Source organism: Phoenix dactylifera, chromosome 3 (assembly GCF_051530095.1).
Source record: "Phoenix dactylifera cultivar Ajwa chromosome 3, Ajwa_hap1_PhDact_Kaust_v1.1, whole genome shotgun sequence".
In the NCBI taxonomy this organism is placed as follows: Eukaryota; Viridiplantae; Streptophyta; class Magnoliopsida; order Arecales; family Arecaceae; genus Phoenix; species Phoenix dactylifera.
The window spans coordinates 1,417,976-1,432,712 of record NC_143192.1 but is presented as its reverse complement, the minus strand read 5'-3'; the positions used below and the strand labels follow the sequence as shown (position 1 = coordinate 1,432,712).

At 37.7% G+C, this 14,737-nt stretch overlaps 1 protein-coding gene across 1 annotated transcript; it reads left to right on the top strand.

Annotated features, from left to right (window-relative positions):
* The first annotated feature begins 981 nt into the window (after positions 1–981).
* LOC103714514 (uncharacterized) lies at positions 982–9,590 on the top strand. The gene is made up of 4 exons (XM_089929389.1): positions 982–1,149; positions 1,690–2,122; positions 2,384–3,153; positions 4,063–9,590. Exons 2-4 carry the CDS (start codon positions 1,724–1,726, stop codon positions 4,139–4,141), a joined length of 1,248 nt encoding a protein of 415 aa, XP_089785515.1. The 5' UTR covers positions 982–1,149; positions 1,690–1,723; the 3' UTR covers positions 4,142–9,590.
* Positions 9,591–14,737: the final 5,147 nt, after the last annotated feature.

The following is a 14,737-nucleotide window of genomic DNA, read 5'->3' as shown; positions in this document are numbered from 1 at the left end:
AAACATTATTTTGGAAGGGGACTTCACAACGATCATCACTCGGATCTCTGACTTTTTAACAACTCAGGATGAGGCTCATCCCATCTTGTAGGACTTAAAGAAAAATATGTTCGATGCTGAACTTCGTTATGTCAATTCATATGTGTTGAAAGAAGATGAACAATGCTGAAGATTGGGTAACACCCCATATAACAAACCATAGAGGATCGATGATCTTAGAATTAGGTCGTGTGGTGCAGGATTTAAATCATGTGGGTTTTATTTATGCTAGGGTTATGTAATCATGCCATCCTATTAGAAGAAGAGAAAAAATATCAACGAAGTTGCATATCGTGAACGACAACTTTTGGTGCTAAATTATGACTCCTAGGCAATTAATAATGTGAGGGCTCTATCTCTAAAATTGTGCTTTGTTTGTATTATTTAAAACAAAGTAGCATCAAAGGAATCTATGTTTCAAGCCATGAGAATTATTAAAATGAATTCCAATGAAGCAGCATCTCATGCTGGACTCTTGCTCTAAGGCCACCATTGACCTATAATCTAAGTATTTATTTATTTATTTTTAACCTAAGGGTGAGAGGAGAAGGAAAAGGATGGGGGTTGGTTGGTACTACTGAATTTTGTTGAAGTCAAAATAACATCAAAAGAAATTTATGTTGGAGGCCATCAGAGTCTTCAAAAGATTTTGTTTTAATGAAGATAGACGGAAGGGTCATTTCTCGAGCTGACCACGGGCAAAGCCTTGAGCTTAAACTATATTCATTTTTACTCATGATGTCATGCCAAGTTTATTTAAAATTTAGTATTTTATATGCCCATTTATTCCAACCGTAATCTCCATAATATATATATATATATAGAGAGAGAGAGAGAGAGAGAGAGGGGGAGAGAGAGAGGCCAACGGAGATCCGACGGTTGAGATGGATGGGCCAGTTTTCCGTTTCATACCTCCCGTAACCCCCTTAAAATCCCAACTAATAAAAAATTTCAAAATTACTCTCTGGGAGGAAGAGAGGAGATTGGAAAAAGGAAGGGGGTGTGTACCCCCCAAAAAAAAAAGGAAGGGAGAAGGAGACAAAAAAATCTCTACCTCTTCTTCTTTGTTCTTCGCTTGGATCGATCTCCCGAGTTCGTCGTGGACGAAAGGTCGGCAAATTTCTCGTCGGAATCTTATTCGAAATTTATCTTAGTAAAATATGATATTTGATTCCGACTTTGAACCGATTATGTTCCGATCTTTTTCCTTTTAGATTAGGATTTTGTAATTTCTCTGAGGTTGCTGTTTTCTGTCATGGTATGATGTTTTAACGCTTCTTGGTTTGTGGAATTTGGATCGTATATCATCAGTTTTGTACTGATTCTGTTCTCTTCAATAGATCATTGATTTTCCCCTACTAATCAATATATATGTCTCCAAAGATTTTGTTTTTGAATTTTTAGTTATTCTCGTTTTGATTGGCTTCGGTTGATGTTATATGTTCTTTCTGCATTGTTCTTGTTGGGGTTTAGGACCGGTTTTGCTTGTTAGTCTTGACCCTTTCATTTTTCCTGAAGTTTTCCTCTGACTCATGTGGATAATCTTTAATGGATGCTCCTTGATTTGATTATGAGGTTATCAGTGTTGTATTTGAGGGATCTTTGAATTGTTCGATTTTGGTCTCATTTGCTATCTTTTTATTGCATCAGGATTTGGAAATTTGGTTTTGACATCACTGCACCGATGAGATTTAAGAAAGGGTGCAAGGTGGAGGTCTTGAGGAAGAGGGAGGTGCCCTCAGGCTCCTGGTGGGGTGCAGAGATCATCTCGGGGGATGGTCATACGTACAGCGTGAAATATGATCATTACTCGCCGGATATGGATGGGGTCGTGGAAAGAGTACCAAGAAAGGCTATCAGACCATGCCCTCCTCCTGTTAAGTGTCCAAGGAGTTGGGTTCCTGGTGACATTGTGGAGGTCTATGAGAATAACTCATGGAAGCTTGGAGAAGTGTCGAGAGTTGTTGGTGGGAATTGCTTTTTTGTCAGACTTCTTGGATCCTCCAGGCAGTTTAGAGTTCATATATCTGACCTTAGGGTGCGACTGTCTTGGCAAAACAGCAAATGGGTTGTGATCCAGAAGGTAATATGATCAGCTCTTGTTCTTTGTAGATTATTTTTCATTGAATGCATCACCTTTTTTCCCATCATGCTACAAGAGTGCACATAGGAAATTTCTTAGATCCGTGCTCTCAGTATTGATCTTGCTTTGATTGCTTTCAATTTTCTTAAAGTCATGTTGAACATATTTGATATTAACTTGTTTTCTTTATTTTTAAGCTGGCTGTCTAGCTTATTGTCTTGTCCGTTGATGATGTCTGATTGGTTTATCACTTGCTTGCAGAAAGCTGAAAGATCCAATGATGCATTTGTTAAAAGCCAGACAAAAACCAGAAATTTCAGTCAGTTAATGCAGTCATGCATAGAGTTGGAAAAATATGGAGGACATGACCATGTTTGTACTGGAAATAATAACAGGGCTAAGGAACCCACCTCAAGATGCATGAAGAAAAGACCACACTTCTGTCTATCTCCTGTTGACTCATGCACTGGATCCAGAAGAAAGATGAGAGCAGTTGAGAAAGAGAGATGTTGCCTGCAAGTGACTACTGCACATTCATCCCAATTACTGGAAAAGGTAGATGCTGTTGCTTCACCATGTAAATTGCTTGGTGAAAAATACATGCATGCTTTCTTAAACCACAAAGTTTGTGAAATGGGCATGCACAATCAAAAACCACCTGCTGGTGCTGGCTATCGTTTCATAGAAAGCATAGAACCTAATGATGCTGAAAGTGTTTCATCTTCTGTTGGTAGTTGCAGTCCTAGCAATAGTCCATATAGGTCCATCCTCTATCCTATATACAGCCCAATCCATGATTTGGGTAGTAATTGCAATGATGCTGAATCTCCTTGTGCATCAGGAAGAGAGCTTCCTCTTCATACAAAAGAGGCACTTGAAGCTGAAATTCATCGCTTAGAGTTACATGCCTATCGTTGCACCTTGCTGGCATTGTTTGCATCCGGGCCCTTAAGTTGGGAGCAAGAAGTTTTGATAACCAATCTTCGTTTTATGCTCCGAATATCAAATGATGAACATCTATCGGAGCTAAGGTATTTAGCATCTGCCAAAACAGATATTCTTGAAAGTTTTCACGGCACAAACCATAGCTCATTGTAGGTCTCTTTGTACTTTACTGTCTTCTTCATTTGCTTTAATTCTTCCATTGCCCTGTAAATCAGTCATTGAATGTGTACTATGTGGCTATTCAAATTTTGAGGATAAGACAGTGACTACTGTGGCAAGATTTTTTGTATGATAAAACTTTTCCACAAAGCAATGAAATATTTTAGACTTGAAGGCTTTGAGTTAACTTTCTGTGTCTTGTCATATACTTATTATTTCGGCTATATTGTATAGACTTATTTTATGGTGAAATTTTTGAACAATTACTAAAGGGATGATCTTCAGCAAGGTGTACGGTAAATAGTCGAAAGATTATGCTATTTTAGATACTTGTTGTTATGCTTCTATGTTAGCTTAAGCCTGAAAGATATCTAGGGCAGTCATTACCTGATTTGCTCTCCGGAGGCTTTTTCAAAGTGTACAATTAACCAGTTGTGCTTTCTTATTACTGATGCCTTTTTTAAATAAAAAGTTAGAGCTGTTTTCAATTCAATTGCAATTCTTATGTAAGAATTTGGCAGGTTCACAGGGCATTTTGAACCCTCAATATGTGAATTTGTGCCTGACACTATGTAACTCATGCTCAAGGAAACAATCTTAGTAGGTCATGTTCAGGGTTGTGGTATTCATCGGTTTCCTTTGCTTTGTTTTGCTCAATTTTATTGAAGTCCATTTTTTTAATTAATATGAAATCTCTTGAGTATGACCCACTTCTCTGTGCTCCATAAATATCAATGATATCTATAGTTGAGCACTTTGATGGTATCCATAGAATCTGGCCCTATAAAAGTATTCCATGCTGAGGATGTATTTGATACTCCAAATGTGTTTTTCAGGGCCAAAGTTGGAGGCTTGTATAGCTTGCCACAGGGCCAGGATGATGGGGTTTGGCACAGGGCCAGGATGACAAAATAAGTCAGCATACGATGATTAGTTGGTATCTTCTATATCTTTTGTGGCTTGCATTTGAGTTTCGCTGTGCATGTGGTAATGACTACAGGTGGAAATTGGGATAAAATGGTAATTATCTATAAATTAATCTCATGATTTGGAGATCTTCCAAGTTTTTATTTCCGAAACCTTCTCCTTATCTACCTTGTAGATTTCATAGCTTGCTTGTACTGGCTCTGCTGTGTGCATGTCACAGGCACCTAGAAACTTAAAATGCTGACTTTTTTTGGGCTTAAGATTTATAACAAATCTGATGCATATTTTGGCTTCCTTACTCTTGTTAAGAGTGGCATGCAAACCTTAAAGAGGACGCATTGGTTTAGATCTAGAAGCTTCTAAGAGAAACTTTAGAAGCAAGGAATATTCATCCATAATACTTTGAACAGAACATAGCGGATGGCAGCACATGAATAGCAATGGCATGAAAATGTGCACAACATTCTGAAAAAAATATTTCTTTTTCTTGATGCGTTTCTTAGATTATTGAATATCTGATGAGAAAGGGTATGCTTCCTGATACCAGAGGAGAAGATCAGAAGCAATACAAAATGATTTTGTATGTTTGCTTAAAAGTTTGATAACAAAAAAGTTGTTTTCCCTATAGGGCTGTCCTTTCATATTTCCCCTTTTTCTAGGGTGGGGGTGGGGTTTGGGCTACAACGGAGCAACCAGCTGGGGATGAACTACTGCTGTTTCCCTCAGTGGACATCATTATAAGAGAATAAGATTTAGAAATCTGAACATGTATGGTTGTCAAACTATAACACTCCTATACAATTGAATGAAGGTCAAGATGAATCAAATTATCTATTTACTGAGGGGAGAACAGGAGAGGAATTGGAAGCAGAAACTCATGGTATAGAGTTACATGCTTTTCATTGTAATAGAACAAGATATAGAAATCTGAACATGTAAAGTCGTCAAACAGTGGCATTTTTAATACCATTGAATAAGGGTCACGATGAATCAAATATAGTTTTTTACTAAGAGATCTTTCTATTTGTACAAAGGAGGAATTGGAAGCAGAAGTTCATTGTATACGGTTACATGCCTATCATTCTGCTCTGTTGGCATTCTATGCATCTGGACCCTTTAGCTATGAGCAACAAACACCGATGACTAATGTCTGCATTATGCTTCATAGATCAAATGATGAAGATGTAGTGTAATAACTAAGGCATTGTACATCTGTCTGTTACTCATCATAGTTGTAATGATGTCATTCCCTTGCCATTGTAGGGTTTTCTTATACCTTTGTTCTATTTTTGTTCTCATTCTTCCTTAGCATTGTAAGACAGGCATTGAATTTATGTCTGCAAGTTTTGTATTTGGAGGTTAAGACAACATTGCTGTGGCGGGAATTTTGTACAATATACCTTTCCATAAAGCAAGGAAATAGCCTGGATTGAAGGAGGGCACTTATTGCTCGAGAAGCTTTGTTAAGATGGGCATCTAAATATTTTGGCTGGCGTATTTGTGTGCATGTGCTTTCTTGCTTGCATGCACTTTATAGGAAAAGGATGGGGTTCTTCTAGACATTTAAAATCATGGGTATTCAGATAAGAATTTGGCAGGTTTCAAGATGTCCATGGTTGCTGAGAACATTTTGAACTGTCATATGTGAATGTGTGCCAATTGTCTCAGGAGAAAATTTTAAATTGTTTCTTTATTTTCTTGGGTGCAGATTTATTGATTAATTCATTTGAAATCCCTTATGTATAAGTAGCTTCTCTGTGCTCAGTTATCTCAACAGTCTGATTGTTGGATATTTCTTAGAGAACTTTAACATCATCCATAGGATCTGAAACTCTTAACGATTTTGCATTTAGAATATATTTATATTCCTTGTGTATTTTTCGGGGCTAAAGTTGGAGGCTTGTCAAGCTTGCCACAGGTCCAGGATGTTGATGATTATGTCACCTGTTATACACTTCATATTTCATTGTTGCAGCATTTTCATCTTATCCTGACAAATAAGTGAGCAAATCATGATTTGTCGGTATTTCCTATGTCTTTTGTCATTTCTTCTTTGGACTAGCTGCATTCTTGTGAGTTGTGTACTACAAGGTGGAAGTTGATTGCAATACCGCAAAAGATCCTAGTCGAATCCCATGTAATGTAGATTTTAAAATCGTTTATTCTCAAACCTTCTCTCTATCTACTCTGAAGTATCAAACAAACTTGAAATTAAAACTGCACAGGTGTCCAGCGGATTTTAAAAAAAATTGAAGAAACAAATTTAGATCAGGTGTGCAATAGTTTGGCATAGCTTAATGCATGAGAGGTTATGAATGGGAATATATTGAAAACTTCATCCAGTACTTAAGAAGCATTTGGTTTATATGCTTTCTAGATTAGTTATTGAAAATCTGGCAAGAAAGGTCTGCTTAGCATTTCTAGGGAAAAGATTATAACCAATACAAGCCATTTCATTTATCTGTTTCAAAAGTTTATACAAAATGGTCCAATTTAGAATCTGTATTCAGAAATGACAGTGGCTTTATCTTTTCTTTTGTTTAATAGATATTTTCACTGGTTGCTTAAGCTCTTCAGTTGTCAAGCAATGAGTGTAAATATATCTATAGACAAAAAGGTTTGAAGGGAATATTGTAGGGATTGGTTGTATAAGTCATTTTTAAGGAAATATATATCAAGATATCCATCTTTTGATGGGTAGTTTGACCTTAAGTCTTCTAGAGATCGGTTGACTGACATGGATCTTTATTTTGATTTAGTATGATGTGTCAGATTGCTGAAAGATTATGTTTACTAAGATGAAATTAAATGGGCAAGCTGAGATCATAGGACTTGTGTCGAGGATCGCTCAAGTGATTAAGACAGATTTTATAAATAGGAAGAGATGATAAAAGTTGAACGAGAAGTATCTCCCAGCCATCTGTAAGGTTAATTTGATGAGTGGTCTTCATCATGCTAGGGTAACATGTTTGTGACAACGCATATGAATGTATTTGCTAATTCGTCTAATGTGACGCTGTCAGCTCTGGTCTTAGAGCCTATATTAGGAGGGAGATGTTGCCATGCTTTATCCATTCCATTGAACAGGAAAGTTGTGTGGTATTTAAGGACTCCTATATTAAGGAGTTTCAGTTCCCAAGTTGGGAGGTTGCTTCCCAGAACCCTCAAAATGAAATTAACAAACTAGATTTGCTAGTTTTACTCGTGTGATCAAGGACAGCAACATTTCTATGTCTTCAATTAGAGCACCCCCAAATAGGTTATCAGTGCAATTAAATGTAAGAATTTTCATCAGATTGAACGTTATGCATATTAATCGCTTGCTGAAGATGTTTATATGGGTGCTGGAGGTGAAGAAGATGTGGTGAGTTAGAGAAGCATGGGCATGTATTTGGGGAGGGATGGTAAGTAATGGAGAAGAGAGGCATTGGAGGACGTCTCTCTACTTGAACTGAGATGTGTTTTGATGACATCTAAGGGTGAGGAGGATTGGAGACCATTAATTTTTGTACTTACATCAAGAGCGGTGACGAAAGTTGTAAACTTGTCGATAGGTGACAGTTGTATGGACATGGTTCAGGAATCTGCTAAGGTTTGGTTTGTTGAAACTAGAGTTGTACCTGCAACCTTATAAGGTTGTCTGGGTAAATGACTCTTGTGCTCATAACACAGATGTGCTAAGTCGGTTGAGTTCTTGTCGGAGTCTTGTACTTCTTCTCAAATGTTGCCATATTAAGAACAAACCTCTAGATGCACCGAGCATTGTACATACCATAAATGTACGGTTGGTGGGTTTTGATAGGATCATTTATGGCTAGTAACCACCCTTCATGTGAAGATTTTGGTCAGTCCTATTTTACCCTGACTAGTGATGATATAACTGAAGATTATGTAGTTTCTGAGAATTACTAATTTAGGACTAGCCACCTATGCGCGCAGAGTGCATCCTCATGAGATTATTTCTTCTCATGCAAGTGGAGTATTAGGTTATTTTGAGAGGGATAAAAATAGCTGCTTCTAGTTTTAGCATTAAGCATGATATGGCATGTGTAGTTGTACATGCTGTAAAATGCTTTCAAGTCTCTGATAGAGTTTCGTAATCTTTTGTCGGGTTTTGGTAAGTATTGGCAAACCTTATGCATGGACCTTAATTGGTGCTGTTGAGATCCAGTTCACTGTTTGCATAGGGAAATTTACTGTCAAAATGTGTCTTCATCATTAAGAACTTGGCTTATGTTTAGCCAACATAACCTTGTTAGATGGATCTTTTTCACTACATGTTGCCTTCTTATTGCTGGTTTTTGTGCCTATAGTTTATGGAAGCAACATTCTGGTTTTGATCATGTTGGCATCTAGAGTATGTCTGCATATTCTCCTTTTTTGCACCCACGTTTATGATATGTATTCTCCTGATGTATGGTACTCTGTTTGTTTGCACTTAGCTCAGTTAATTCAGACATATATATACATGTATTATGGTGAATGGATTTCATTTAATCTGATTTGATAGTTTGTTACATGTTGTATCATAAGATTCTCCTTGGAAGCTATATAGTCCACCTTGTAGGCAAACAGGTTGATTGATTGCAGAAAAAGAAGTTGCTGTTGATTGCTATGGATGTTTATCTTATTTCTGCATGATAGCGTTAGTAAACTACTGATTAATTTAAACTGCAAAAATTCATATCACTTAATTTGGGAGAGGAATTACAAGTTTGGTTCATATCCATGTAAATCATACTATAAATCTATGACATGTGCAATTATTTGCATAAAGCCTAGCATTGGTCTGGCCCAAAGGTGGAAGCTTCACAATGGACTTAAGTTAACAAAGGATAAATGCGTGTTCGTAGCTTGTTTTATTTCTTATGTTGTAGTTCTGATAACACTAGCAGCAAGACTGTAGATTTTCTGACTTACCTCAGCTAGCTGACTGGCTTTCTTAAGAACAGCGTTATTTCTAAATTGCGCACTGAAGAGGTCCCCGGGTAAAAACGCTGATTGTTTTGGTGCGTGATATCAGTCATGGCTGGTATCGTAACTAGCGTAAAACATTGTCTGCAATGTCAGATAAAGTCATGTGACCGTTCGAAGTTGGGCATCATTTTGAAGTATTGGGGAAGTTTATGTATGTAGATTGTAACTGCTATTCCTTCCATCAGATGAAGAGTGCTCGAATTGAAAGAATGAAAGATCCTCTGAGGAACTGAGAACCTTTTGCTTACAAATTGTGCCATGTCATGGTTGGCAGGATCCCAGTGGTGGGAATAGTATTTTCAAAATCAGACAAAAATATTGAAATTGTTTTTGATTTTTTTTCCTTCCCATAACGATTCTTGAAATAATTGTTGGTAAACAGTGTACTCTGGAACTATTCAAATATCTATTATTTGTTCACATATTTTATGATTTATTTACAGGTTGCTCATGATTAATTGAAGATTAGTTTTACGAGTTGTAAACTAATATTGTTGTATGCTGCTACTGGTGGATTTGCTATTGTTTGTTGCTCTTATCTCATGTTTTTATTAGGTTGTCTTCAAAAGGAACTCAAAGTCTTTCCATTTTTTCATTACATTGGTTTCCATATTGAGAGCTCTAAGGTTTATGTATTGTAGAAAAAAATAGGTCGGCATTCTCGGCACAAAAAATTACAACCTTTTTTTTTTGTACAATGGCACCTTACACAAAAATATGCATGAGTGCAGCCAACAAAATCAGAAAAGAGAAGCTAATAGAGAGAAAAAGGGATAGCCGCTTGGTTCTCCTAAAGCAACCTTCCAGAATGATGAGTCGCAAAGAAGGCCATCCGGTCGGTCGTACTGTTCGCCTCCCGGTAAACATGGATGGTCCGAAAAGAGCCACACCCTCTCACTAGTCTCGGAGTGTCATGGAGCAGCAATTACCTGCCCACATCGCAATGTCGACCATGAATCTACTCAATTATCGTAGCCGAGTCTCCTTTGAGATGAATACAAGCCGCACCCAAAGCATGCCTCGCATAGGAGAGGCCCTCCCATGCTTTAAGCTTAGCTCCAATAACAAAGTTGTTGAACATCCACCGGTCTCCAGCCGCCACAAGTCTAGCGTTGTGGTTCCTGATAACAAAGCCTACACTCTCGCCAGGGCTAGCCTAACCCTTAGGCGACCTAGGCGGTCGCCTAAGGCCTCGACCTAATGAAAGGCCTTGTACAAATCCTCTTTGCCTCTTCTCTCTCTCCCCCTACCGCCCCGATCGAAATGGAGGGAGGAGATAGGAGCCCTCATCGAAGCCCGGCCCTCCATCGGTCGTTGCCCTCCTTCCGGCTTTGGAGCTCCAGCTAGCCTCAACATTGTCCGCCTTCGCCACGCCTTCGACCTCTTCGATTGCTTTGAACTGCCGAAGAGAAAGGATGGAGAAAAGAAACTCTCACCCCCCCTCCACCACCTCTTCGTTCTAAGATTTCAGAGATCTCTGAAAAGTTTTGAGCTGAGAATATTTGATGGAAGAGCACCAGCAGAGCCCTTTCCGCCCCTACTCGGAAACTCTAACCCTAGATTTCGGTTTTTTGAGCCCATCTTTTTGGATGAAAGATTCAGAGAAGGTTTCTTCTTCCGTAGTTGAAGCTGATCCGGCGATGGGCGTTTCCAACGAGGATTCCTTTGATTCGATGATCTTGGTTTCTGGTCGAGGCTAGTTCGGTCCAGGCTCAAGGAGAAGGATTGCCGAAGAGGAAGAACCCAACAGAGCTCTTGCTCCTTTCTTCTTCCAAGTAAGAAACTAATAGCTTACCTTCCTCTCCATCTCTGCCTATCATTCTTGTGGTATATTAATCGTTTTTTATTGCCTATCAACTAGTTGTCAAATTGCCTTGCTTTGTTCTGTTGATTATTTTTTATCGATGGATTTCATGTTGAGATCACTTTCTTGTATACCCTTTTTTTCAAAATTTTGGTTGCTAATGATTTGTCCAATTTGCTCTTTTCCATGGGCTTGTATGAGGGGAAATCTGAAATAGGGCAAAGAGAAATTTGGAAGCTTTGGCCTTCTGTTGTGTTTTTTTTCCCTTCTTCCTTCGTTGGCGGAGGAAAATATTGAGCTATATATGTAGTTTTTTTTTAAAGTGCATAAACAATATTGCCAAGCATTATCTCAGTTATTTAATCAGTTTTATGGGCTCTTCTTTTAGAGTAATTACTTTTCCGTGCTTCCATTTAAGAATTATATTAAACTAAAGAGGCTTCTTGTCTATGTTTGTTAGATTCATGCATCTTTGTTGAAATAGTGTACTTGACGGCTATCTATTTCCATATCATTTTTTAAAGTATTTTATACTTATTATTTTTTTATTAAAAAAAGTCTCTTTCATTGAGTTCGCCTTAGGCCCTCAAATATATTAGGCCGCCCCTGACTCTGGCTGCCTCTCCCCTCAGCAGCACTGCCGTCGAACTTCATCTTGAGAAAACTAGGAGGTGGGGGCTTCTAGAAGACAAAAGCAACCATGGTCGTTGAAGAAGCTAAGTGGGAGTCTTGAATATCCCTAGCCATCCTAGAAGAAACTAACGCAGCGGTACTGATGAACTCCACCGTGTGAAGCAATGCTCTGTCCACCACAATTCTCGGGTGCACTCTCTTGTCCTCACATATTCGGATGTTCCTATCTAGCCATATGTGATTAGCCAGATAGGCACATTTGATCTTTCGCTCCACGGGCCTCTTCGAGAATGCCTTCAAACAAGTCATACCTTGCTCGAAGCTAGGGACGACCATCGTGCTTTAAGCTAGGGGCGACCATTGGTAAAGCTAATACAATATAGGCGATGGTATAATATGAGTTTTTTATTTTTAAAAATATTAAAAGTAGGAATTTTTTTACTTTTATTTTTTTATAAATAATTAAAATTATTTTTGAAAAATAAGAACAGGAATGATTGCACCAAACATTTTTCTTGTCTTAGCTTCTGTATTTGTAGTTTTAAAAAAATAAAAAACAACAACTAAAGTATTGCCAAATAAGTCTCTATTTTTTTTTCTAAAATCCAAAAATTGAGGCAAAAATAGTATTTGTTAAGCTAGTTTCTATTTATTTTTTTTAAAAATCCTTTTTCAATTTTATGAAATTGTGGAAACTAACACATTTGGTTCAAAGCTGTTGCAAACCAAAGGCGTTCGTGGCTGCCAGCGCCATCTTTGTCACCATCGTTCTCGCCATTGCCTATGGGCCCCATTGCTTGTTGCTGCTTGCACTGCCCCCGTGTGTTATGGCCGCTACCATCACATATCGCCAAACACCGTCTTAGTGACTACTAAATAAGTTCTAAGTTTCTGGTTTTTAAGAAAAACAGAAACTAGTTTTAGTTTTACGAAATTGAAAATTAGAAGTAATACCAAACACTACCCAACTAAAATTAACAGTGCTTTTCTAATTTTGTTTTTCCATCTTAAGGTCTTTTTTGATGTTACCAAGTACGTAATTTTTAAAGAAAGTGTTTTTTTTTTATTTTTGCACATTAAAAGTCATAAAAGCACTTCTTTTGGACAATATAAAAGATGCCATTAAAAATTCTAGCTTCAAACTATAGGAAAACCAATAATAATTGGGTGTGGGCATAGCCATGAGATGTTGGGCCTAGTCTATATGGCTTTGCAAACTTGGTTGGCATGACATCGAATTAATCTCGGTCTTTTTTTTTTTTTTTTCGTTTGACATAAAGCAAGACAAGCTTAAGGCATGCTTCGTGTTGCTCCTAGAAATCAAAAGTTAGATTTTCTTGCTTCTAAAAATATTTTTTTTTTTCACTTTTCTATATATAGAAGCACTCCTTAGATAATACCAATAAATTATTTTTGAATTTTTTAAATCATGGAAATATTTTTCCAAGCAAAATCAAACATGCTCTTAGATTCAGGAAAAAAATCGATGGAGATAGTGTGCGCATGAATAAAGAAGTAAGGAGAGGTCCTTTGATTCGTGTTGGAGATAGCAGGAAAAGGAGAAGACTAAGGTTCCTTTGATAAAGGTTATGAGGAAAAACAATGCTTGGAGCCCTTAGGATTCATAAAATTGATCCTAAATATGTACGAAATATTAAACGTTCATTTAGTATTACCATCGTTTTATTGAGATTAGGATGGGTTGACTTCCATCGTTTCTACCCTATACTCATCTCACCCAAGGGTGTTAATTTCAGCTGAACCGTCGTGGCAAGAGGTAATCCATCTGAACAAGCACTTGTTGGGCTTAGGTTGATTAATTTCTTCTTATTGAATGAGAAATTTATTCTGCTAGTTAGTTTATTTGATTGTTTCTACTAGGATGTGGCCTTAGAAATCTACACTAGTGATTTGAGATGTATGATGTATTATTTTACAAGCACCAACTGCCAAGAGAACCTTTGGTGGATATGTTTTTTATCGCTCTAAATTTTTTTATCATATAAATAACAAATACTTTTGCTTTTAATAAATGCACCATCCTCTTTCTCTCCCAAGTGGCTAGTGGAAAATGAGCTTGCTCAAGAAGTATGTGTTCCGTGAGGCGAAAAGAGCAGCTGACTGCATCGCCTCATTTGTTGCTCGGCACATTGAAGAGGTCAGCTGGATGTCTGTATTAGAACTACTCTCACCTTTATACTATTTAGTTTTGTCTGATTTGATAGAATGTACTCACATTAAAGATGTGCTCCATTATTTGGGGGGCCCTTGGTCTCGCATCCATGGTGAGGCTGAAGGGGGCGTGCATTCTCTCCACCCATAAGATAATATAGTTAAAGTTAGGATATGTTGTGAAACCTCATGAATGATTAAGCTATAAGAAATATATTGAGATGGCAGAGTACGGAGCAGGGTTTTATTTATATATTTTTTGGTCGGTATTGCACTGGTGAGGACATGATTGGTGCAGTACGCTGCAACAACACATGATTTTGGTGTAAATGCCACCAGGCCAATCGTGACACTGCAGTCTTATGGTACCCATCAGAAGAGGTTGAACGAGAGGTAAAAAGAAAACCTACCTCTTAACCGTGTAGGATCTTTCTTCTATATATCCGAGCACCTATGTCACGCCAGTATTACCTTTTGAACGCTAAAGCCAAACTGTTTCTGGACTGAAAGGAATCACAGAAATGTGATGATGCTTTGGTGCATGATATTTCCATGATTTTTAAAACCTTATAGCCCCTCTCGACGAGTGCTATAGACTAGTTCAGTCATTTTGAAGAGTGACTCGGTTACGGTGATCAATTGAATCAAGAAGGATCTGAGAAATGTGAGCCCAAACCATCCTTTACTTTGGAACAATTGGATGATGACGAGGGATGATAGGGCTTAATTTTCAGAAAAAAATATGTTTTTAGAGAGGCTAACAGAGTTGTGGATTGGGTGGCCACTTATGTGGCTAACCATTCAAGAGACACCTTGTGGGAGAAGAAGTTGAGTTGTCTCGGGTACTCTGTGAATTTTTATTTTCTGATTTTATTGGATATATTCGTACACGTATTGTATGATGAACCTGCTAAAAAAAAAAAACCTTATAGCCCTGCAACCTTGGTGGATGGTTGATACTAAAATTAATCGTAGAGTGTAAAAATTTTAGAAATATT

Coding starts and splice junctions, on each gene's coding strand:
- LOC103714514 (XM_089929389.1), top strand. CDS start 1,724: ATGAGATTTAAGAAAGGGTGCAAGGTGGAGGTCTTGAGGAAGAGGGAG. Junction 2,123..2,383: donor AATGGGTTGTGATCCAGAAG/GTAATATGATCA, acceptor ACTTGCTTGCAG/AAAGCTGAAAGATCCAATGA. Junction 3,154..4,062: donor GAACATCTATCGGAGCTAAG/GTATTTAGCATC, acceptor TGTGTTTTTCAG/GGCCAAAGTTGGAGGCTTGT.